The 25,316-nt window shown below is 34.7% G+C and overlaps 4 protein-coding genes across 9 annotated transcripts; 3 read left to right on the forward strand and 1 right to left on the reverse strand.

Moving 5' to 3' along the window:
* The first annotated feature begins 1,277 nt into the window (after window positions 1–1,277).
* LOC132053040 (probable inactive histone-lysine N-methyltransferase SUVR1) lies at window positions 1,278–11,050 on the forward strand. Of its 6 annotated transcripts, none has more exons than XM_059444841.1 (12): window positions 1,294–1,376; window positions 2,531–2,605; window positions 2,714–2,831; window positions 4,730–4,987; window positions 5,128–5,160; window positions 5,272–5,767; window positions 6,372–7,846; window positions 8,046–8,311; window positions 8,889–8,955; window positions 9,069–9,119; window positions 9,782–9,878; window positions 10,660–11,050. In XM_059444841.1, the coding sequence occupies exons 4-12, from the start codon at window positions 4,805–4,807 to the stop codon at window positions 10,683–10,685; spliced, it is 2,694 nt and encodes an 897-aa protein (XP_059300824.1). In that variant the 5' UTR covers window positions 1,294–1,376; window positions 2,531–2,605; window positions 2,714–2,831; window positions 4,730–4,804; the 3' UTR covers window positions 10,686–11,050. The 6 variants fall into 6 exon arrangements, with proteins under 6 accessions (XP_059300825.1, XP_059300828.1, XP_059300824.1 ...); XM_059444844.1 differs by having other exon boundaries at window positions 4,752–4,987; XM_059444842.1 differs by lacking the exon at window positions 2,531–2,605 and having other exon boundaries at window positions 1,278–1,376.
* Window positions 11,051–11,650: 600 nt separating this feature from the next.
* On the reverse strand, window positions 11,651–14,754 carry LOC132053041 (uncharacterized). The gene is made up of 3 exons (XM_059444847.1): window positions 13,889–14,754; window positions 12,883–13,132; window positions 11,651–12,019 (listed from the first exon to the last, which is right to left on the reverse strand). Exons 1-3 carry the CDS (start codon window positions 14,677–14,679, stop codon window positions 11,828–11,830), a joined length of 1,233 nt encoding a protein of 410 aa, XP_059300830.1. The 5' UTR covers window positions 14,680–14,754; the 3' UTR covers window positions 11,651–11,827.
* A 2,303-nt stretch (window positions 14,755–17,057) lies between these two features.
* LOC132053042 (large ribosomal subunit protein uL14-like) lies at window positions 17,058–18,913 on the forward strand. Its single transcript, XM_059444848.1, has 4 exons — window positions 17,058–17,208; window positions 17,299–17,583; window positions 18,421–18,462; window positions 18,691–18,913. The coding sequence occupies exons 1-4, from the start codon at window positions 17,196–17,198 to the stop codon at window positions 18,771–18,773; spliced, it is 423 nt and encodes a 140-aa protein (XP_059300831.1). The 5' UTR covers window positions 17,058–17,195; the 3' UTR covers window positions 18,774–18,913.
* Window positions 18,914–20,788: 1,875 nt separating this feature from the next.
* On the forward strand, window positions 20,789–24,495 carry LOC132053045 (multiple organellar RNA editing factor 2, chloroplastic-like). The gene is made up of 4 exons (XM_059444850.1): window positions 20,789–21,166; window positions 22,316–22,413; window positions 22,509–22,574; window positions 23,965–24,495. Exons 1-4 carry the CDS (start codon window positions 20,829–20,831, stop codon window positions 24,105–24,107), a joined length of 645 nt encoding a protein of 214 aa, XP_059300833.1. The 5' UTR covers window positions 20,789–20,828; the 3' UTR covers window positions 24,108–24,495.
* Window positions 24,496–25,316: the final 821 nt, after the last annotated feature.

Below are 25,316 nucleotides of genomic sequence, written 5' to 3' on the forward strand. Positions count from 1 at the left end.
GATTTGGGTAGTTGAATTTTTGCATCAATTTCGGCTAGAATGCGGTTAACAAAACATGAAAAAATAACAAATAAATTAACCACAATAAATAACAACACATTCAAGATATGGCTATACTATAAATATAATTATAGTCAAATGCAATTTTTGTGTGTTTAAAAATACACTTTAAATACTATTCTGATATACTTTGATAAAAATTAAACAAAAATTCAAAATCGCATAAATTTACAAGTAACAAATTAGGTAGAAAAAATATATAACACACAATTAAAAACACAAACTAATTAATAAAAAATATTATACTTAAAATGTACGCAAAATACAGTATATTTAGATGAATAATAATGGGAAAAAAACACGAATTAAAGTTCAAAACACAAACTAATTGAAATAATAAAAAATATACTTAAAATGTATGCAAAATATAGATGCGGTTTTAAAAACTTATTAACTGAGTTCATCGAAAAAATACGATAAAAATATACTTAAAATTAAGTAAAATACATATAAAGTAATAAGAAAAAATACCCTTGGAGAACAAATATTTTTACTCTTGTCCAATAACAAAAACATTTGTATTCAAAAATTTCGGTGGCCCCCCCCCCCCTTTTTTTTTAAATGATTTTTTTTTTTTTTTGGGCTTAATTGCTACATTGTCAAATGGTTTGACCAACAATTTTACCCTCCTTTTATCTCTATATTTTCTGTTGAATGGCATGGATCCCTCAAAACAAAAACAAAAAAACTAAACCTTAATTCTAAAAAGATGAAATTTTAGTAAGCCCAAAAAGAAACAAAGATGATGAGGAGAACACAAAAATAACGGAAGAGAATCTTACATATTTAGGAAATAGAGTTGAATTGTGGTTGAAATTAATGAGCAGTTAATACAGAGTAAAAAAAGGAAGTGAAAGAAATCAGAAACTGATTTGAAAAGCACGAAATTAGGGGAGATGGGAGTTAGAAATGTATATTTAGGAAAAGGGGAGAGAAAGTGTGCGGTTAGGGGTGTGGGGAGTGGTAAGTTAATTGGTAGAAAAGTGGGTAGCTATAAGTTGTAAAATATAATATTATAGCTACTAAACTTAATTATTAAAAAGTATAGTTATGTTCCATAAGTATGTAACATAGTAAGCTATGCCAAGTAAAATTTACTAATATTATAGAGTATATATTACAAATTCAAAAAACAACAATTTTCAGGTCCATTTGAAAAGGTCCTTAGGCCCAAGCCCAAATCCTTCTTTTAGCAGGCCCAAATTTATAATAATGGTTTCAGCCTCATTCTCCTCAATGTTCTCCAGCTATGAGACTGCTCTTCACCAGCTCCCTCTCTGCAAATAAACTCATAATTTTTTCTCACCAATCCAATTGTATGTTTCTCTCTCGATTTATCTCACCATTCCTCTCTACATTTATTATTTTTATCTTTCTCTGATTTTGACAAAAAAAAAAAAAATCCCCTTTTTTTTGCGATGATTTTATGAGGTAAAACGCGAATTTTCATGTACTGGAATACAATGCTGTGTTTGTTACCCACTTTTCGAAGAGAATTTCAACTTTGATATCATCACTTCTTGTAATTTTTAGTAAGAGTGTGAAAATGGCTGGTAGTTATGGTGTACTAATTCAGGTTTAGTGCAGTAAAAAATCATTTTTTTTTTCTTTTGAAAACTCATAATTAATTTCTCAACACGAATCGAATTCTACATTTATCTTTATCTGATTTGAAAAAAAAAATCCTCTTTTTTTTTCGATGATTTTGTGAGGCAAAACACGAGATTTTGGGTACTGGAATACAATGCCGTGTTTGTTACCCACTTTCCGAAGAGAATTTTAGTTTCGATATTATCGCTTCTTGTTTAACATTCGTTGTTATTTGCTTCCAGTGTGAAAATGGTTGGTAGTTACGGTGTCCTAATTCGGGTTTACTGCAGTAAAAAAATAATCCAATTTTTGTTTTGAAAATGTAAATGATTAATTAAAAAAGCTTTTGTTGAGTCATGAGGTGGCATGGGCAGGGTCCAGGTGGACCCGGATTATTTGCATGGCACCTGAAGTTTAAGTAAAATTAGGAATTCTTGTGTGTTAAAATTCATTTCTCAAGTTCTTAAGTGACTCTTTAAAATGCTGGTCTTGCTTTGAATTTATTAATGTTTTTGATTCAGTGATAAGCACAAAAGTACCATTAATCTTGGTTGATATAACAAATTTAGGACCTGGAAGGAAAGAAACCTTTTTTACCTATAATTATAAACTTTATACTTTGCTGAGGTTCATCCGTATGATTAAGCTGCTGCAGTTCTTTTCGTCTTCATGTTTGTTCTTTAATAATTTACATACCCCCCACCCTACAAAAAGAGCATTTTCAGGAGAAAAGGTTGAATCTTTAAAAAAGTGTGCATCCACAAATTGGTTTAGATTTACCATTAGAATAAATAGATAAAGAAACAGGCTAGTAATGTGATATACAATTTACGGATAAAAAGAAGAAATGAAATTTACGGATATAACTTTTTCGTTGTAGCCTGTTTTGGTAATGTGTCGTCGTGCTGAGGGTCTATCGGAAACAATCTCTCTACCCCACAAAGGTAGGGGTAAGGTATGTGTACATCCTACCCTCACCAAACCCCACTTGTGGGATTACATTGGGTATGTTGTTCTTATTGTTGTTATCTTGCAATCTAAGAGTTGGTTTCTGATAATGCAGTATGTTTGAGCAGTTTTGTCAAACGCTTGGTTGAGGTGTGCTAAAGCCCTGAAGTTCGATACAACACAAAGTGAAGGAAACATTGTTTAGATGGCGCCTTAGAACGCCAAGCGTTAAGGTGTGTGTTTCAATGTGATGATCAAATCTTGATGACGTGTTGCTACTTGGTCTAATGTTATGGAGAAAAGATTTGTTTTGTTAGTCCTTCTTGCTCATGGGGTTTTTCTTGAAGTGATATCAATGTAGCTTACAAAGTGCCAAATTGATTATTACAGAGACTTTATGGGTGAATATTTAGTGATTAGGAATAGGAAATTAGGAATGGGTCAAAGATGTGTCTTTGCCTTTGAATAAGGGATATAATATGCTTTTTGGACTTGATTGTCATGGTTTTTTACTGCATATATTTCACTCGGTTACAAGCTAGAGACATTTTTTTTTTTTTAAATTGGTTGCAAACTAAGAGTTCTCATTCATCACACCAGTTGCGATGATATGCACCTTTCTTTAGTTTTATCTTTTCTTACCATCTATAGCTTTATAATGCAAACTTTGAATTGTTCACTTTGTGCAGTTTGGTGAACAAGGCCCATATTGCATTCCATGATCTAATTTTGGGATATAAAAGCAATTTGTTCTAGATGTTCTCTTTGGATAAACAATGTTTCTTTTGTGGTAGAGCTTTTGCTATGCCCACTGTGATTCTCTCAAGTGATATATAAGCTATAAATATTCAGATGTTAAAGCTTATGAGGTAAATAGTAGAAGTCTAGGATTTTCCTCTTCTATTTATTTGGATTTTGGAGAAGGGAGGGTGGTCTATTGTTGGTTGAGAGGCTGGTTGATGGTACAACCAGAAAGTGTGTCTATTCCCTTTTTGCATTCTAACCTAATTGCATCTTTGAGGACTCAATAAACAAGTGCAGTTTCTTTCCCTTCCCGTTCTATATGTATTATCTCTTGTTTATTATCTCTGGCTCTCAATGTTTCCTTATGGACCTTTTGAAAATCGAAATATCTGCTTGCTGAGTCACCAAGGCAAAACAGGAGATTTTGGGTATATGTACAGTCAAACCTCTCTATAAAATCACCATTGGGTCCGAAATTTTTTGGATGTTATAGAGAATTGTTGTTATACACCTATACCAACATTTGACATTTAGATAATAGTTGGCTGTTATAGGCAAAAAGATGCATAAAATCAATTTTTTTAATTTTTTAATGTTATAAAAAATAATAAAATTATTGAAATTTTAAATCTCAAAGATATGCATACTTCGCTAACTATACATTAAAGAAAGTTAATACAATTTCAATAAATTCATAACTAAATGTATAAAGTTTTAAGCTCTAAGACACACATTTTAAATCAACTTGAAATTAAATTCTTTCAAGATTGATGGAAGAAATTTGTAATTGAAGCTTGTTTCGTAGATTCCAATCTCTTAGTGGTGATACAACGCTTGATTTCCATTTTGAAAATTATTTATAAATAAAAATAGAAGACAATGATATTTTTAGATTACAAATTTGTATTCATATGTAATATTCTGACATAAATATAGTATATTAAAGTATCAAATTAAATATTTGGTCAAAATCTCTACACTTATTATTAGTATTCATAGATATTCTTTTTTTATAAAGATGGATCACTATTATATTACCAAAAAAGAAGATAGTTGTTGTATGGGGGGTAATTTTACAAAGATTATACTGTTATAAAGTTGTTGTTATAGAGAAGTAAAATATAACATAAAAAACTGGTTCCAAAAAAACTTAGCTGTTATAGAGAGGTGTTGTTATATGCGGATGAGGTCTGACTGTAGTTGGAGTGATGCTGTCAGGACAAAGATAAATAAAAAACAAAAAAACCATATAGTAAGTTAAAGTTAAGTCTGAGTTAGTTTTCCTCGTCATTCTGATTGTACAACAGCCTAAATTAAATGTCAAATTTGAATGCCTTTGTTAGAATTCTGTCAATGTTCCGCTCACCTTCAGTCTGGTATTATATAGGTTAAACTGATCGATTTGGCAGTTGCTATTAAATCGACACAACAAAAAAAAAAAAAAAAAAAAAAAAAGAAAACAATGCCGAGCAAACCAAGAGTTGCGAAAGCATTTCGTGCTATGAAAGATATCGGAATCTCCCAAGAAAAGGTGAAGCCAGTCTTAAAGAGACTTATAAAATTGTATGACAAGAACTGGGAGCTTATTGAAGAAGAGAATTACAGAGCACTTGCAGACGCTATATTTGAGAAAGAGGAGGCAGAGGTTCAATCTATCCTTTCTTTTCTTTTCTTCTCTTTCTCAAACATCTCTATTCTACCCTGAAATTTCATTCCATTTCTGTACAAAGCATTTTTATTTTGCTTGATACAAATTGATTTTTTTTGTTTGCATTATTTTTGCAGGCAACAGAAAGTAAGAAGCCTGAGAATACTGAAGTACAAGCTCTATTTTGTTTCCTGTGTTTTATATATGTATTCTTATTGATGCTTATTGGTATCTTTTCTCATTTCCCTTTATCTTATCTTGGTGCCTTGTGATGTTTCTAGCGAGAAGAGGTTTCAGAGGAAGAAGTGGATGAGGAGCCTGAAAGACCCTTAAAGAGATTGCGATTAAGGCATCAAGAAGTTCAAGCTTCATCTTCTGCTAACAATTCTAGTTCTGTTTCAGCTGGAACTAATTCCCAGGGTCGCTCACAAGACCCTCAGCTGAATATTAGAAGTGCAGCAGCTGAGTCCCAATCTGTCCCATGTCTGACGTATGTTAGAAACAAAGGAAAGCAACCAGTCTCACCTAATAGTGCTGACAGATTGGAGAATAATGCTAATTCTCGGCAGAATCATGTCAAAGGGAAGGAAACTCAAACACCTCAAATCATGTCCGGGGAGAAAAGCTTAGTCATCAAAGAGCCAAACTCTGAGCCTGGCATCGACCTGTCCCCAAAACAGAAGATGTTGGGTACTCATGCTTTTATCAAGCCTAAGGATGAACCATATACCGTTGATCTGCCACAGTTTGAAGTTCCTTTTGCTGTTATTCACCCTGGTATGTATTATCTATCTCAAATAGTTAGACTTTGCTCCTTATGATGTCACAGTTTAAATTCTTCATGCTAATTAAATTTTTCGGCAGCAAGTAGAGCTAGATATTTTTCTCCGTTGAGGAACTAGGCTCAATACATGACATCTCTAGATTGGTTTAGTGGTTTACTAATTGATGTTCTGGAATGATGCCATTGTATTCGGCAAGTTCTCACTCTGTTAGCTAATGTCTGGAATAACTCTCTTTGTCCCAATTTGTTTGGCACCATTTTTTTTTCATCAGTCTAAAAAATATTGGCACCTTTCTATATTCAAAAACCCCAATTACTCACCTTCTCATTTTGCTCTTAATGAGATGCTCTTGTAGATGTTGATGTGTGTGGACCCTACTTCAAGGGTACTTTTTTTTACTTCATACATAGTAAGCTTTTGTGTCAAAGGTCCTCTATTTCTTAAACCCTGTTTCAGTAATATTGTGCCAAACAAATTGAAACAGAGGGAATATAACCTTATATTTGTCTGTACTCTGTAGTGGATGTCTCTTGGGAAGTTTCTTGGTTCTTAGCTTCAGTTCTCCTTTCTAAAGGTCACATTATTTGATTCTGTAGAGCCATCATACAACAAAGGTTCTTCAAGTGGTAATGCCTCAACAAAACAGCCAGAAACTTCTGAAACCTCAGCAACGGAACTGAGAAGCAGAAGAGAAGCAGATAAGGACTTTCCAACTTCATCAAATGGACTGGCAACAAGTCATGAACTAGATATTGCCTCCTCGACTTCTGGAGAGGTTAAAATCACTATAGATTGTGATGCGGCTTTTGGTAGATCAGACTTCCATTTGCCTAGTCTAGAGGCTGTTCTGAAGTTGGTGGAGGATAAATATCTTAAACCATACAAAGCCCTGGACCCCTACTTTTCTGTGCCGAAGCTGATGAAAGACATGTGCGAGTGCTTTTTGGAGCTGGGAACTCAGTACAATCATGAATTGCAAGAAACTACAAATGTGGATGCAGAAAATGATATTGGTTATAGAAGCATGGCCCTAGTTCCTTCTAATGGATCTATAAATTTAGAACTTGATTCTGGGGAGGCTCAACCCAAGAAATCACAGCTGCCTCCTCCTTGTAATGGTCACACCTATAGTGCTCCAGATATTGATCAGAGTATTCTTGAACATGATAACTCTCAGAGTCCAGTGGCTCTGTGTGGATCTAAAGATTTAGAACTTGATGGTGGGGAGGCTCAACCAGAGAAACAACAGCTCCCTCCTCCTTGTAATGGTCACAACAACAGCACCTCAGCTGATCAAAAAGAATCTTTGGAGAACTGTGGTAGTGCACCAGAGATTGATCAGAATATTCTTGAACATGATACTTCTCAGAGTCCAGTGGCTCTGTGTGGATCTAAAGATTTAGAACTTGATGGTGGGGAGGCCCAATGTAATGGTCACAACAACAGCACCACAGCTGATCAAACTGAATCTGTGGAGAACTGTGGTAGTGCTCCAGAGATTGATCAGAATATTCTTGAACATGTTAGTTCTCAAAGTCCGGTGGCTCTGTGTGAATCAACTCAAGATGAAACAGGTACTTGTGTTGTTACAGATATAACCAAGGGGCAAGAGAAGGTTATGATTTCATTGGTGAATGAAGTTAATGACAAAAGTCCGCCATCCTTTCACTACATTGCTCATAATGTGGTTTTCCAGAATGCATATCTGAACTTCTCTTTGGCTCGTATTGGAGATGACAACAGTTGTTCAACTTGCTCTGGTGATTGTTTGTCACTGTCCACACCTTGTGCATGCGCATATGAAACTGGTGGTGATTTTGCATATACAAAAGAAGGTCTTGTTAAAGAGGAGCTTCTTAAAGAGAGTATTTCTATGAATCGTGACCCCAAGAAACACTGCCAATTCTTTTGCAAAGAATGCCCATTGGAAAGATCGAAAGATGAGGATATTATCGAACCTTGTAAAGGTCATCTAGTGAGGAACTTCATCAAAGAGTGTTGGTGGAAATGTGGCTGTGATAGACAGTGTGGGAACCGTGTGGTGCAGCGAGGTATTAGCCGCAAGTTACAGGTAAAAATTTGCAGTTCATGTTGCAATGGTCTTTGGTAATGTGCAGTAGTAATTCATGCATTACATTTTGAGGCACACTTTTGCTTTGTTTTTGAGCTTCTTAGAAATCACTTTCTTTTCTTAGCGATTACTTCTAAAATAGTTGTTGATATCCATTATTAACTTCGTCTAGGTTTTTTGTTGGTTTTACTTATTTCAGGTGTTTATGACTCCTGATGGGAAAGGATGGGGCTTACGTACCCTTGAGGACCTTCCGAGAGGTGCTTTTATTTGCGAGTATGTTGGAGAAGTTCTTACCAACGCAGAACTCTTTGATCGCGTTTCACAAAGCCCCAACAGAGAGGAACATTCTTATCCCGTGCTGCTTGATGCTGATTGGGGTTCAGAGAATGTCTTGAAGGATGAAGAGGCCCTTTGTTTGGATGCGACATTTTTCGGGAATGTAGCCAGGTTTATCAATCACAGGTAAGTTTACATCGTAGGATGTCAGTTTTGCACCAACTTTTTTATCTTTAGTCTTAGGAGTTATAACTTATAAGTGTTGTACTTTGACTATTGATTCAGATATCAGGTGGTACGTACTTAAATTACTTCCGGTTCTTTTCTGTATTTTAACTTCTCAAATGCTGATGAATTTTTCTCTTTTCTTGGTTATTTGATGATTCATATTGCAAGTGAGGTAAAACCATTAGTTGGATATCTCGTGTTCAGTCGGCATAAAACATTGACATCCTTTGCAATGAATTCTGCTTATGTTTTCTCTTTTCATATTCCTGCATCTAGTCACCTTTAACTACTGTCTCTAAATCACGCTATACATATTTGTGTGCTTAGAAATTTGTACCATGTCAGAATCCATTTTGTTTTTGGAAAGTAAAAGAAGAAATAATGGAGAGAGAATGAAAGAATGTAAGAAAACAATAGCCAAAAGAAAGCTATGCATATTTTGTGTATTTCATATATTAGATATTTGCATCTCGATTAAATATGTTATTAACCTGTGTCTGTGCATGTGATTTATTTTATTGTTTTTCCGGTCCAGATGTTTTGATTCAAATATGGTTGAAATACCAGTTGAAATAGAGACTCCAGATCACCACTACTATCATGTAAGGAACATTGTGCTTCTGAATCTTCACTTTCACTTCGTCCTCAATATTCAGTATTCCTAGCTCTTCATACTGACGGTTTTTTGGGATATGTCATGTGTTGCTTGATGCAGCTTGCCTTTTTCACTACAAGAAAGGTTAAGGCATTGGAAGAGCTCACTTGGGTGAGTCGGCTTGATCTGGTTCACTCATGCTCATTGTATTGTGGTGCCCTTCATTTTGCTTTAAAGATATCTGTCCATTCAATACTTTCTATATATAAATTCTCTCTCTTTATACACACATATACAAATAGAGAGAGTGTCGGATTGTGGGCGTGTATGTGAGTGAGTGAGATAGATATGAATCTTCTATATTTATTATGCTCTATTTGGACCCGTTGATTCTAATAATCTACCTTCATCGTTAAGCTGGTGTTGGTGTTGACAGTTGATTTACTAAATTAATTTATCGGATATTGTCTTTCTATTTTTTGTCTTTTTGTTCTTAGAAAAAGAAATCCTTAATTACTCAACTCTTAAAACAAGCCAAGTAGTTTGAAAATAGGATGGTTAATAGTAATGCTCCTAGAGAAAAAAAATAAGCACTTATATCAAGATGTTCAATGATTTTACCAATTGAATGAAGTCAACAGAGAAAAGATGGTAGTCAAGAGGTTGACTCTGTCAAACTCAGCTGATATGGCATGAAAGATGAGCAGTAATGGTGTCTCAACGTTTTTAACATATCTAGTTTTTGGAATGATGAGCATGCCTTGATTCCCTGTAGCTTCTTTTAGATATTTGACAGTATATTTTCTGGACAAACATTGGATTTGTCCTTGCAGGATTATGGTATTGATTTTGATGACCATGAACATCCAGTAAAAGCATTTAAATGCCAGTGTGGTAGTAAGTTCTGCCGAAATATGAAACGTCCAAGAAGTAAGTGTTATTCCAGAGCATAAGGTGATATTATCTATCGTTGTTTTAACAGTTTGGATTTTCAAGTCAAAGTTTCCATCTTGCTTCACTAGTAAAAGTTGTTAGCTGCTGCATGGTTTGGTAACTTGATGAAGTGTTCATGGGTCCAAATGCATGACTGATCATTTAATTCATAATAATGTGTAACCTGCAGTGGCTGTCTAAAGACACCCTATTGATTTGACATTTTCATAATTGACTGTAACTCTACTAAAAGGAATGATGTTCGATACTAAAAGTCTGTATAGGGTTAGAGGAAACTTGCCCTTGTTTGTAAGATGAGACAATGGCAACAATGTAAGGTGGGTAGGTAATATTTTGCATTTTACACATGATAAACCTATAGCACCCCCCCTTACCCCCTATACTGTCCCTCGATTTTCCTTCAATAAAGACTTTGCTTTTGTATCATTCTACATTTGTCTTCAATTAGGCACTCAAGGACTGCCTAGTGGTCAAGTGGGTGAAAACTTTGGAAATTAGGATTCAAATTCTTCAAAGACAACTCTAGGTGAATTTTTTCCATCTATCTAAGCCTTGGTAGGCAGAGTTAGCTGGTACTAAACTGGTGGGAGATAGTAGGCATCTGGTGGAATTGTTGTGGTGGAATTGTTGAAGAGTGGCAAGCTCGCCTGGACATCACCGTATTATTTTCAGTATTGAACCAATTAAGTTGTCATGCATGATGATCTTAGTCAAGTTTTGTGTTGTTAGTCACTCTAGTCGTCATGCTACCATGTAGGAACCAGAGCAAGGAGAGGATGGTGATTATTTCCGAATAACTTATGGCTGATTTCTGGCCTTGGGGTGATCAAGAAAGCTGTTATGACCGTAACTTCGAGGACTCCAGGAGGGGTTCTGGTGAACTTGTGCATTTGTGTACACTGCAGAAGGGTAACATAATGGTAGTTGCAGATTATATGGCGAATAAGCTAGATCTGCTGCCTCTCTTGTTGTATATGTAGGATTTTCGGTTCATTTGATTAGATGCTGGAGGACTTTGCTTTTGTTGCCCACGCATGGGTACCATGGCATAATGTGGTCTAGGCCATGCGATTAGCCTGAAGACGCTGAACTTGCCTTTTAAACTCTCATTCGTATGCTTGTAACTGTAGCTTGCCCAGTTCTTTCCATTCTCAATTTGCCTTGTTATTTTTCTTTTTAAATTGATTTTTTTTTTTTTTGGGTAACTAATCGATTGTATTGCCAAAAGGGAAGGTTTCCAGCTCAAGATAAAATAAAACAGCCACTCTCTCTTTGGAATTGCACAAGAAATTTTATCCAAGGGAGATGGCACAGCATGTTGAATGAAGCTATGAGCTTAATCATGTTGCATTTTCATTTGGCTGGCCAACAAAATATAAAGGGCTTAATATTTTCGATAAGCAAACACTTCCATATAAAACGGCAACACTAGAACTTTGCAGGTTCATCCAATACATAGGGCAACTTACCTTTTTATTAAGAACATCGACTTAATTCTTGAATAATCCACTCTACTGCTTCTCCTATTGGAACACAAGGATATCCATTTTCGCCGGAAAAGCCATGTTTCTACTATCAAGTATTTTGATTTCACCAAAACATTTTCCTTGTGCTGATACACTTGACTTTAATCAGATCCACTAAAGAATTTTATCTATATTTTCTTGTATCTTACTGTCTTTTCTTCCAAAGGATTGCGGTTGATACAAAAGGCGTCCCACGCCTGAAAGGCAGAACCAAGTGGAAGATGCAACATACACTTGAATTCTAATATATACAATTATACATACAAACAAGTACACACACTAAATTTGGATGTGTGCATGGCAGAAGGTTTAATGCCCTCGCATCTATATCCGGGATCTGCTTCTGTCTATAACTCTTCAATAAAAGTAGTCATGTACACACCGCATAAGGACTAGAATTTAAGAAACAGAGTATCGCACAACGTTTGCCTCCAGTGACAAGGAGTCTCTATTATGAGGCTTGGAGAGCACTTCATCCTCACAACCACTAGGCATAATGGGATTAATGCCCCCTGGATTCAATGGGAACAGAATCTTGTAGTAACCTTCCATTATTTGGCCCATATTGCAAGTTTCAGCAACCTTTGGTATCTGTTCAACAGTAAAACACTTCTTAAGCATACACGTGACTTGTCATCGTTAGTTCAAATGATCAAGTAGGACATTTTACGGACAAGTATTTCACTTGGTATCTACTATTCACTAGCATAGGTACCGAGATTGAGTAACTTTGCCCACAAAGACCAAGCAGATGAAAGAAAATCAACTAATATTTTTTTAAATCTCTATTGGGACCAGAACACTAGTCTCCTATCTTTTTCACCCACTACATTGATAGTTCAAGGGATTAAGTACTTCATTAGCAAAATCACCAAACTAACTTCGTCCAGAAAAGAAAAATCCCACCCTTGAAATATGATTGGACTGTATCTCCTCTCTTAACTAGGGTCTCGAGTTTGAGCATGGATATTGAAAAATCTAGTCTCCCCTTATATATTATCATCTGACTGTTTATCACAACATATGGCGCTTATTAAAATAAAAATGTTATTAAATTTACTATAAATGGAATACTCCGATTTGTTTAGGTGCCGTTTGGCCATAAAAATTATTCATTTTTTTCACTTTTTTCACTTTTGGGCGTTTGGCCATAAATATTCCTAATACAACTTGAAGTTGTATTCCGGAATACCAAAAACTCAAAAAACTTATTTTTTAAAAAAAATTCACTTTTTTACAACTACATTTCACCAAAAACTACAATTTCAAAAACTATGGCCAAACACAACTCCAATTTCAACTTCAAAAATTCCAAAAAAAGTGAATTTATTTTTGGTATCTATGGCCAAACGCCTACTTAGTGTCTTTCTTTATGCTATTCTACTAGTTGATCGAGACACCGTGTTAAAATGCCCTCCTTATATTGAACGTATGCGAGAAAGAGATTTCCGTACCTGATAAATGTCTCTTAGATACCCATGGAGGTTGGGGAATTCAATGAGCTTCTTCTTGGTGCATTTGAAGAGCACATTGTAGACCACATCAAACCGAATCAAAGTAGTGAACAAACACACATCTGCAAGTGTCAAAACATCCCCGCATAAATACCTTGAACCCCCCAAATGATCCTCCAACATTTCCAGTGTTCTAAACAACCCTTCTGCTGCCTTATCGTATGCTTCTTGACTTTGTGCAAATCCACACCTACAATAATATGAGAAGGGCACGCAAATTACTTTTCATTCTTCCGAATTCGTACATCAAATAGTGAGTAATAGTAATGAGATCTCCTAATATCATGCTAAGAATAGATAGGATTTTCATAAGAAAAATGCCATCCGTTTGATAAGAGAAATTATATAATCCACTCAACTGGCAGTTCCTGTGCTTGCCACTCGTAGAAAGTTACTCGATATAGACTAATTGAAGTGCGTGTAAATTGACTAAAAATAATTGTTATACACTTGTATACTCTCTATTTCAACTCAGGTGACGTTCTCCCATTTTAGATGTCCCAAAATGTGACATCATTCGATTTTTACACAAATTTTATAACTTTTAAGAATACAAAATCATTAAATTATTCAACCTTTTGAAACTTTGATATAGTGTCTTGCTCTGTCTAATTAATTGCTTAGCTATTACATTTATGTTCTTTAAAATCTATAGGTCAGATTAAAATACTAAAATCTACGTCTATTCATACACTAATCACATAAAACAGAACGAATGAGTAACTTGAGAAAAGAAAATCCAAGTATCCTTTTTTCTTCAGAATTACACAAACTAACATTTTTATCCATTACTTTTATACTTTTGCCACTATCATTAACCTAATACATTAAGCCAAATTAAAATCTTACACACTATCACATAAAATGAGACAGAGCTAGTAACTTGGAAAAAAAAATAATCCAAATTATACTCTTTTTCTACAAAATTACACACATAACAAATTACCTGTACACGCCATTATTAACGTTTGGATAGATTATATCGTTCCACTTTCGTATCTCATCTTTCAATGCAGTTGGTGCAAGGTTCAACTCACTATTTCCAGCTATTCCATTCAAACCCGAATTAAAAAACTCAATAATATCATAACTCTCATTACAAAAAACATCCTTTTTCTCCACATCCCATAACATTGGTACAGTAGACCTACCACTATAACCACCACTTCTCAAATTATACACCTCTTTTAAGGTTTTACATCCATTAGCTTTATCCAAACAAGGAACAATCTTATCCTTACCCGGGTCGGGTAAAACCCGAAATTCCCATGACCCGTCAATTCCGGGTGAAGCAATTGAAACGGGTATAGAATCTTCTAGACCCTTTAAAGCTCGTACAATTAGTGTTCTGTGGGCCCATGGACATGGTAGGCCCACATAAAGGTGTAGTTTCTTCAATTTTGGGTTAGAATTTAAATTGTTTAAGCGAAATTGAGAAGTGGGTCGGGTGTAAGATCCGGTTGGGTCGGATGGAGCGAGCTGGGACATCATGAGTTGCCACGTGGCGGACCAGGTTGAACGGACGGTGGAGATGAGGAGTTGGGGTGGTAGGGATGGACCCCATAGGAGTTTAGTGATTGTGTTTATGAGTTTAGTGTTGTTTGGGGTTTGGTTAAGCGACATTTTTGGAGTTGAGTTGCATAGTTTAGGATGAAGGGTTTTAGGGTGTGAATTTGTTTTTGATTTTGATGGAGGAAATGGAATGGAGATGAAGGAAGTGACATGAGTAGAGTACATTTTTTTTGGGGTTACAGAAGGAAATTTGGAGGGGATGAAGAGTTGTAAAGTATTGGACTGGGCCAAAATATCTGGACCAATACACAATTGTTTGTTTGAGCTGCCTTTGATATTTGAATATTTTCTACTTAGGATGTGTTTGGTATCAAGGAAAATATTTTCAAGGATTTTATTTTTCTTGGAAAATAAATAATTTTCTTATTTATTTTTTAACTTTTGGTGAGTAAATAGGAAATATTATCACGAATACTTTTATATATAATCTATGCAATTACTATGAAGTGGTGGGAGGTTGGGTTATGGTCTGGAGGGTGGGGACTAAGACGTCGTGAGGGGACAATGAGCTTGGCATGCCGCTACCTTGTTCTTCTTATTCCTTGCTATGGAAGGTAAAAATTCACAGGAGATCATATTTGGACGCCGCTATTTAACATTTAGAAATTGTGAATGTTTACAAACTTTGAAACAACTTCAAACATGCAGCGTACGTCAAGTCTAACTTTAATCGCAACAGAATTCTGAATATTACATATGGGTGGAGTTCAGATGAAAATGGCTAAACTTCATATAACAATAATTGAACTTAAAAAAAGGCTAAAATTCATGTACTATGACTAAAGTTCGATCATTTTTACTTAAACTTCATACTGTTATGACAGTGTAAACAACGCCTAGAGTTATGCGGTTTGTCTCGTAATAACATGTTATTGTCAAAACGATAATATTGATCAAAGCATTTTTATAAGGCCAAACCCATCGACAACCCCTTGTGATCGTTAAGGCTTTTCACCTGAACAGCTCAACTAAACCTGTTTCGTTTAGACACCTAATATAGGGCCTTGACTATGCCATTTAGACACTTCTCGTTGACTCAGTCAAATATGTAAAGAGTGTGTAACACACTCGCCGATGACGTGGTAAAGTAACCAATTAACTGATTACGTGTGGCATTTGGGTCCGAAATAATAGTTAAAAATAAATTATGAGAAAAAGAAAAGAAAAAATATTTTTCCAGCAAAAATTAAAAAAAAAAAGTATTTTCTAAACAAACTCCACAAACTTTTCGCCCGAAAATGAATAGCTTGTGTCAGAAAAAAAAATTCGTTGAACCTTTTTTCTAAAAAATTTCAGATTTTTGGGCTGAAATTTTCGAATCTGTTTTTTTTTTTTTTTTTTAAGGAAATTTTCAAAAAGGGAGGTGGGGGGGGTGGGGGGGGGGGCATCGGTGGGGAAGAAGATGAGGTGTGGGGTCGCCGGAGAAGAAGATGAACAGGGGCTGGTTTTTTTTTGGGCTGATTTTTTTTAAACCTAAAATTCATTTTTGATTTTATACAATGTTCTCATAGAATGGCGGCGGTCTTCATTTTTTTCGGTGGAGTAATATAGCAATGGTGGAAGGTTTGTTAATGGTAGAATATTAAGTGGAGAAGGAAGAGAAAAGAATAAAAATGAAAAAGAAGGAGGGGGAAATAAAAATAATAAAAAAAAAACAAAAAAATCTGCACGCGCCTGTTTTGTGTGAAAATCACGCAACTTGCTAAGTTAGCGAAAAGTGTCTAGATAGCACAGTCAGGCCCTACCTTAAGGGTCTAAATGAAACATGGTTTAGTTGAGATATCTAAGTGAAAAATCTTGACGACTACTTGGGACTGTCGATGGGTTTGGCCTTTTTATAATGTAAAATATCAAATGGTATGTACTTTTTCATTTCATTTGAAATTTTTTTGATTTTATAAACACCAGCTTCATATTGTTCTCTAATTATGGGAAAATGCACACACACTTATTATACAAAATATAAACGAAAAAAATGGTTTAAAATGCTCTTAACGTATTCGAAAAGGCTCAATAATGCCTTCCTTCTACCTATTGGATAAAAAATGCCCTTAACGTATTAAAAATGACAAAAAAATCCACTTTTTGGATCAAATTTGCCCCTAATATTATTATCAAGCTCAAAATTGTCCATCCATTAACGACACAATTAGACATTTAATTAAATTTTAATTAACTACGTGTTTTTAAGAAATTAATTAAATTATTTTCACCTCCTGTCACGTGTTAAATTAAATGCCATATAATTGTGCTGTTAACGGAGGAGCAACTTTAAGCCTGTAAATAACGTTAGGGGTAAATTTGATCCATGAGTGGAAGAAGAGCATTTTTGAGTCATTTCTAGTACGGTAAGAGCATTTTTAATCCAATAGATGGAAGAACGGGAAAATTTGATCCAATATATGGAAGAAAAATATTTTTGAGCCAATTCTAATACGTTAAGGCCAATTTTGACCCTTTTCCGAAAATAATGGGTCAAAGAAGAAAAACCATAATGGTCCTACATTAGGCCAGACAATGGGCCTGAATTTCAATCGTAATGGGCTTACTGAGCTTTAGACAACATTGTATCAGAGCCCATTAACATCTGCATATAAAACTCTAACGCGTTCAGTCACTACCCCTCTCATTGTTAGGGTTTTGGAGGTAGAGAAAGGAGCAGCTGAGCAAGATCGGCCAAAATGTCGAAGAGAGGTAACAAAAACAATCCTTCTTCAATCACAACCTTCATATACTCTTAATTTATTTACCTGATTCATCCTTTCTTAAAAATGTAAACTTTAGGTCGCGGAGGTTCCGCGGGGAACAAATTCAGGATGTCGTTGGGTTTACCGGTGGCAGCCACTGTTAACTGTGCCGACAACACCGGAGCAAAGAACTTGTACATCATTTCAGTGAAAGGTATCAAAGGAAGGCTTAACAGGTTGCCATCAGCTTGTGTGGGTGACATGGTTATGGCTACAGTGAAGAAGGGTAAGCCTGAACTCAGGAAAAAGGTTATGCCAGCTGTCATTGTTCGTCAACGCAAGCCGTGGCGCCGAAAGGATGGTGTCTTCATGTACTTCGAAGGTATATTTGCTAATCATTAATTTATTTATTGTTAACTAAAAGTTATGTGAGGTTTTCATTTTAAAAAGGACAAATATAGTCATTGTATTGTAATTAATACTAGATTATGGTGTGCTTGCTATGAGTTTTTGTTGAAGATATTTTACCTTGATAATCATGTTTTAGAGATCATTTTGAAGTGTCGAATTAAGTTTAAAGCTATTTGACTTATGTTTATCATACAAGGACACGCTATGTTGAATAAGGAAACAAATTTTAGTCACTGTTTTGTAAGTAATATACTAGATTATGGTGTGTTTTCTATGAGTTTTTGTTGAAAATATTTTACCTTGATAATCATGGCTTATAGATCATTTTGAAGTGTTGAATTAAGAACAAATTATTTGACTTATGTTCATCATACATGGACAGTTTTTGGATTATATTTCTGAGTATTAAAGGATCAAACATTGTCTAAGTGGTAGTTGGAAGCAAATGATGATGTAGAGTAGGATTTGGTACATTTGTGAGGAATTCATTTATTCCTTTTTTGGTGGAAAATCTCTCCTTTAGATAAATCATTTTACAATTCAACTTGAATGAAATCATTTTGCGTGAATACGTTTCCCGTACCAAGTATAGAGTCTTGGGAATTACTTATGAACCTTTATCGGATTAATTTTTTTGATCTGTGTGTATAATACTGTGTTGAGTTATTTGTAATTGTTGAAGAAACTGTAATATTTGAGTTCTTTAGCAAAATCATGTTAGGTATTTGTTTGAGCAGCTGTTGCAAGTATCTTATAACATATAGTATTAAAGTTTTGTCTTCTGATGCTTTTCTTTTTTCCAATACAGATAATGCTGGTGTAATTGTGAATCCCAAGGGAGAAATGAAAGGTAACTTATATTACTCTTGCAGATTTTTTTCCGAAACCAGATTACCCTGAATAATTTTTCTTTAGTCGCTAGCTTAATTTGAATGCCTTGTTCTGTCTTTGTTACTGTGCTTGAGCCGTTGTCTTTCATTTCCAGAGTCCTTTGGCTATACATGACAATTACCGTCTACTAGAAACTAGATTTCGTGAGCTGTTGATGTTATGCTTATTGTGTGTTCTTTTTGTGTAGGATCTGCAATCACAGGGCCAATTGGGAAAGAGTGTGCTGATCTGTGGCCAAGAATTGCAAGTGCTGCCAATGCTATCGTGTAGAAGAGTTGCCTTCTGTAGTTTGAGATTCTTGTTGAGGGTTGATTTATGTGTTCGGATATTAGAGATTGTCTTATTAAGAGAGTTTTTGCTGGTTTGAGAATTTTACATCTAGAATACATAACTATTGCCTGTTTCTTCTATTTGGTAATTTTGCTTTTTCAGGCGAATGCTTTAATCATTTCTTGATCTTAAATTTTGGACTTGGGTAAAAACAAGTTAAGCAGTCGTTGAACAGCTAATATTCCATGAAGAGGATGATTGAGATCGGATGACTCTTCCCTCCTTTTATGCATATGCTTATTCTTGTTGAGTTTAACGCAAGCTTCATGCACATTTGAATTGATGGCTATCTTCATTTCACAAATTATATCTAGTACCCCTTTTGACTTTTAAGCGGTAGAGTTCTTTTGACTCAAATGTTAAGGGGAAGGATGAAGTCTTATTTTTAGTTCTTTTGACCCAAATGTTAAGGAGAAGGATGAAGTCTTATTTTTAGTTCTTTTGACCCAAATGTTAGGAGTAAAATGAGACCATTTGACACCAATGTACCAACGAAAATGAGACAAAGCTACGCTGAAATAGAAGTTCCCCTAACAAGGAAAATGAAAGGCATTTACCTCATCTCAAATGTAATAGGTTGAACTTTCCATCTGTAGGGAAGCTTTGGATTGTGTTTCTACCTCAAATCTGCTGTGACTGAGTTTTTGGAAGAGGAACAAATTCCTACATTTGTTATTTTTTCTTATTTAAAACAAAAAACAATTCGCCAATATCATCTGATTTGAGTTTGATGCTCTTTAAAGAAATGCAAACTTGCAAAACTTTCCAGTATGAAAATTACTCCTATTAGGGGTTGTTTTGCATATAAGGGATAAGGAAAAATAATCCTCGGATGAAAATTTTAGTATTACTATAACCCGTATTTAGTTACTAATTCTCGGATAAGTTATCCTAATATTAAAAATAATAGTCTTTTGGATAAGTTATCCCCGATGTATTTGGAATAAAAATCTCAAGATTATAACAAAAATAGCCCTGAGGTCCCTCGAACCCTTTTTCTACTACATCAGGTGGGATATTTTTGTAAACAAACAACTTTTTCTTAAAAATTATGTAATGCATATTACTTTTAAACAACAAATCAAATAATCAATAAAAATAATACAAGGATAACTTATTCCAATATAACTAATCCTAATATAATCAATCCCAACGTAACTTGTCCCATCATAACTTCTCTTCAAACCAAACGACCTTATATTATTAACTTGATTGTGGTACGATTTGACTTGTCTATTTGAATCTTCCAAAAATGTCATCTGAACTCCTATTGAATCTAAAAAAAATTATTGCATTTTTAAAGAATTGAATGCGAATACAACAACATTTTTGAGAATTCTACCAATATAGTCGACAATTTTTGAGATTTCGAACAACATATCCATCAATAAATGTATGAAGGATTGGCCCAAATGGTCCATTATGTTCGGGAGTAGGTTTATAAAAGTTTTAAAAGTATGGTTTAAAATGTTTTAGTCCTTTAAATTTATCAAAAGTGAGCATTTTTTATCTTTACAAAATATTTAACAACCTTCATCTGTTAAATTTGATAATAACTGTGAAAAAACTTTAGTAAAAAAATAGAAATTGTAACATAACAAAAATTGTACTAGGCACAAAAAATTGCGTCTAAAAAACTTAAAAACTACACCATATTCCAGGAAGAGACCAAAAATAGCAGTAACTGCAAAAATTATACTTGTAAATGTGAGATTCAGCTAGAATTTTTTTCATTAGACAGATAGATCGTTAGATATTTGACGGAGATAAAAGTGTTACTTTTTTGAGAACTTAAAGGATCAAAAGTGCTTAAAACAGTTTGAGGGTACTATTTTGAACCTACCCCAAACATTTGGGACACTTTTTGACATTTTCTCCCCGATTTTCTATTCTCTTTTAGATATTTACCCCAAACCTCTCCATTTGTTAAACCCCAAAACACCAACAAAAACCTCCCTTATCCTCCCCGACCCACATTACCTTACTCTGCTCACTATGGCATGTACAACACCCACTGCATTCCGTACAACCTCACCAGCTCTCCTCAACTCCGAACCTTTCTTCTCACCCACAAATCTCCCATATCGGACCCTCCGGGTCATGCCGGGTCGGGTCAACACCATAAGATGCAAAGCCAACCGGTCCGCTTACTCTCCACTTAATTCCGGGTCGAACAATTACGGTGACCGCCCGCCCACTGAAATGGCTCCGCTTTTTCCGGGTTGCGATTATGAGCACTGGCTTATAGTTATGGATAAACCTGGAGGCGAAGGTGCTACTAAACAGCAAATGATTGATTGTTATATTCAAACTTTAGCCAAAGTTGTTGGAAGGTAATTGTTCCTGCTTTATCCCTTAAAGAACTAAAGGGTAAAAATTAAAAACCAGCCCATTTGAAGGACAATTTGTGCAATTTCTTCAAATTTGAAAGCAATGCCTGCAAGTCTAATACGTACAGGAGTATTTTTTGAAAAAACTTATTACAGCAAACCTATAATTTATGTAAATTTTCGATGAACTTTTGTTATTGAACCAAGAAATAGAAGAATTAACCTAAATAACCGTCTATCCAATTGCTTAAACTAAAAATAGCCGATGTACAATCTATATATGATAGTATGTGTATATCTATATATAATCAGTATATAATTGTTAGTGCTTTTTGTACCCGTTCTGTGACAGGGCAGATCCAAAATTTGAAAGCAATGCCTGCAAGTCTGTTACGGAGTAATTATTTTTGAAAAAACTTACTCATTACAGCAAAACCTATTATTTCATGTGAATTTTCAATGAACTTTTGTATTGAATCTGGAAATAGAAAGATTAACCTAAATAACAGTCCATCCAATTGTTTAAACTAAAAATAGTCGACGGATATATAATATATAATGTATAATCTATACTCCATCTGTCCCAATTTATATGACACTTTTCGCTTATCGAGATTCAAACTCAGGTGAACTTTGATCAACATCTTAAAAATTGTATTTAATAATTGCATCTTATAGTACTTTTTGTATAATTTTTGTATATCTAAATTTTAATTATAAAATATTGATTCAATCTACTTCAATTTAGCTTCAAAGATTGATCAAATTGACTCCCGATAAGCGAAAAGTGTCACATAAATTGGGACAGAGGAGTATATAATAGGTGTTTAAGCATGTATAATCAATATATAATTTATGTAACACCGGTTAGGAAAAGTAGACCGTGAATTCAGTCGGCTAGTTGTATAAAGATCCCATAGAAATATGTATTCTTGCTTTAATTTGTGACTAGTTAAGCTAAAATTGAATGCAGATAAGTTTTACTTTGAAGGTTTATATTATTATTTGGATTATATGTAGTCCGGCCTCGCCATATGTTTTTGCTGGATCCTCCTTTGATTTTGTGTAGCCATGCTTGTCTGGAAAGAAACAAAAAAGATACTTTTTGAGTCATGTGATATTCTAAATTATGAATTGAATTGTGATATTTAGTGAGGAAGAGGCCAAGAAGAAGATATACAATGTTTCATGTGAAAGGTACTTTGGTTTCGGATGTGAGATTGACGAGGAGACATCAAATAAGCTTGAAGGTGTGTTTTCGAATAAATTCAGTATTGTGTTAGAAAGAGTCTGAATTTGATTTTTGCACAAAATCTTAAACTTGTGTTTTTTGGAATCCGGTCAGGTTTGCCTGGTGTTCTTTTTGTTCTTCCAGATTCATATGTCGACCCTGAGAACAAGGATTACGGAGGTACATCTTTTCCCATTGCTGACTTTCCTTTGTTATTAAGCAAAAAGTTAGCTTTTTTCTTGCTCCCTGAATCTAGTTTAGTTTCTTTCAATGTACTGGAGCTAACAATATCTCTTTTGTAACTTTTGCATCTTCTTGATGCCTATTGATGAAACATCATACTTCATCGATAAGTTAGCTTTTTCTCTCTGCTTTCATATTCAATTTTTTCTACAGGCATGTAGACTGTTACCATTTATAAAAATTAAAAATAAAAGCAAAGACCGTTACTCCCTCCATCCCAATTTATGTGATACTCTTTCCTTTTTAGTCAGTCCCAAAAAGAATGACACATTTCTATATTTAGTAATATTTTACGTTCAAGTTTCTATTTTACCCTTAATGAGATGGTTTATACCACACAAATATTTATGCCTTGTTTGACCACAAATTTCAAGAGTCTTTCATTCATTCTTAAAACTCCGTGCCGAGTCAAACACCTTCACATAAATTGGGACGGAGGGAGTACCTTTTTTTGTGCTTGATGCTGTGCATCTAAGCACGGAACCCTTTATTGGTGCTAGGTCGCAAGTATTTTTCATTAAAAAAAACTGTGTGTGTTGCTTAATACTTGTGTCTAAGGACATTTCCTTCTAAAGTAGTTCCTTGGAGTTCATTTAGCATTCAGTTTAAAAAAAAAAGTAGTTCCATGGAGATCTTTGACTTCTGCTGCTGAAGCCAATGATAAAGCAACATATATTCCTTTTGAGAAGTATCATGGTGATAGTCGGTTTTTACTGGAGAGTATTGTAATCCATTGGAATGATGAATACGAAAGAAGTACTCAACCATGGTTTTCACAAAAAAGTACTCAACCTTTTTGAGATGTATGGGCATGGTTGCTCCTAAGGACCCATTTATCCATGAGAATTATTCACTTTTTTCCGCAATAATTTTTCACTTTATTTCAAAATCACTGCTGGTTATAAAATTTTCATATCCAACTTGAGTTGGATTCAAGATTTGGAAAAGTGATCCAAACCGGTTTTCCAACTCCATCTTTGTAAATTCCAGGTAAAATGCTCTATTCTCTCCTTTGCAAAAAGTATAACCCAAGACAACTCTATCTTCAACTCCAATTTCATAAATTCAAAACGAAGTGAAAAATATTTTGAATCTATGGCCAAACGCCCACTTAGCTGACTTCCTGGTTAATTCATCCCATCCCATTGCTGGCCTTTCATTCCTTTGTTTTTCCTACTTTGCCCTTGTAGTTTTGTAAAGATCGTTGATTTGTAAATAAATAAATAAAACTGACAAGAATTCAGCTTATTCTTTTGATATTGTGTTAGCTATTGTGTTGTTGCCCTCTGTATCTCATCATTACGTTATACATCTTTTTAACTTCCAGCTGAGCTGTTTGTGAATGGAGAAATAGTTCAAAGGTCACCTGAAAGACAAAGAAGAGTGGAGCCAGTGCCCCAGAGGGCTCAAGACAGACCCAGATATAATGATCGAACACGTTACACCAGGCGTCGTGAGACTTCACGGTGACCACTGACCTCTGTTATAATATTCATTTTTATGCATTTGGTTGGGGGAAAAGTCTATATCATGAGAAGATAAAGTATCTGAGGACCTGTTCTGCTTTCATGTAAGCTCCATGGCTATGGGACATTCAGTGATTTAGCTGAAAATTTGAAAATGTTGGGTACTTCATTGTCTGTATGGCTCAAGCAAGTTCATTCATCTGTAAAATTTTACTAGTATATTTTATTTGTGATCTTTTTTGGTGTAGTTTATCTTGAAAGTTTACCCTTCTAGGCAGAATTAGTCAGTCCCGGTATCCATATCAAGTTTCTAGTGGTGACTGTATTCGAAGGATCTAAATAGTTTCGTGCAACTGTAGTACTCCTGTGTTATCTATTCTGAATTATTTCGATATGCACCTCTTCTACCAGCTTGGTTATATGGAATTGTGGAGTGTGAGGAATACTGTCTGCTAAAACTACTAGTTAAGCTGTAACGGGCAACTCTTCACTGCCAGGAAAAAAAAATTATTAGTATGTTAGTTGAACTTTGTACCGAACTTTAGGTTTCATTGTTATACATGTATTTAAGCATTACATTGTTCAAAATGCATATCAGGTAGTTAGTTTGATTAGTGTACAGAATGCAGTTCTGTTCTTATACAGAGACAATAAAATCAATTCACTGTGCATTTCTTTTTTCTTTTTGATGGGGAGAAAAGAGTATATGACAAGGTCAATTAATTTTATGAGCAAGGCATGGATAGCATTCAGTTTCATCTATGTAACGTGAACTTATGATACTATTTTTTCCTCATATAGTTTTCGGTACTCGCTTTATGAACCGGACTAATCTGGATTCATGTTGGAAGTCCCACAAAAACATCTTATTTTTCAGTATTCGGTATCAACCTTTTGAAGCGACTTCTTTTTTCCAAAATGTCTTTGCGGAGAGGACCAAAACCTCAAGGTCCTCAACAGAAGCATTTGGCATTCGTAATTTATTCAGATGCTGTAGTTTACATCCATCACTTCTTATTAGTTATTCACTGAGGGGAATTAAGTTAATTATAAATAACACAACTAAAGTCAAACTAGTAACACGTCCAAAAACTGATTATCACAAAAATGAACAACTTCTCTTCTCGTTCTCGTTGACGATAATTGTTTCTTTATCACAATATGTTTGGCACATTTGCTTATCAAATCTAATTTTACTATTCATTCAAGAAAT

The sequence above is a fragment of the Lycium ferocissimum genome, chromosome 4 (genome assembly GCF_029784015.1).
Source record: "Lycium ferocissimum isolate CSIRO_LF1 chromosome 4, AGI_CSIRO_Lferr_CH_V1, whole genome shotgun sequence".
Taxonomy (NCBI): domain Eukaryota; kingdom Viridiplantae; phylum Streptophyta; class Magnoliopsida; order Solanales; family Solanaceae; genus Lycium; species Lycium ferocissimum.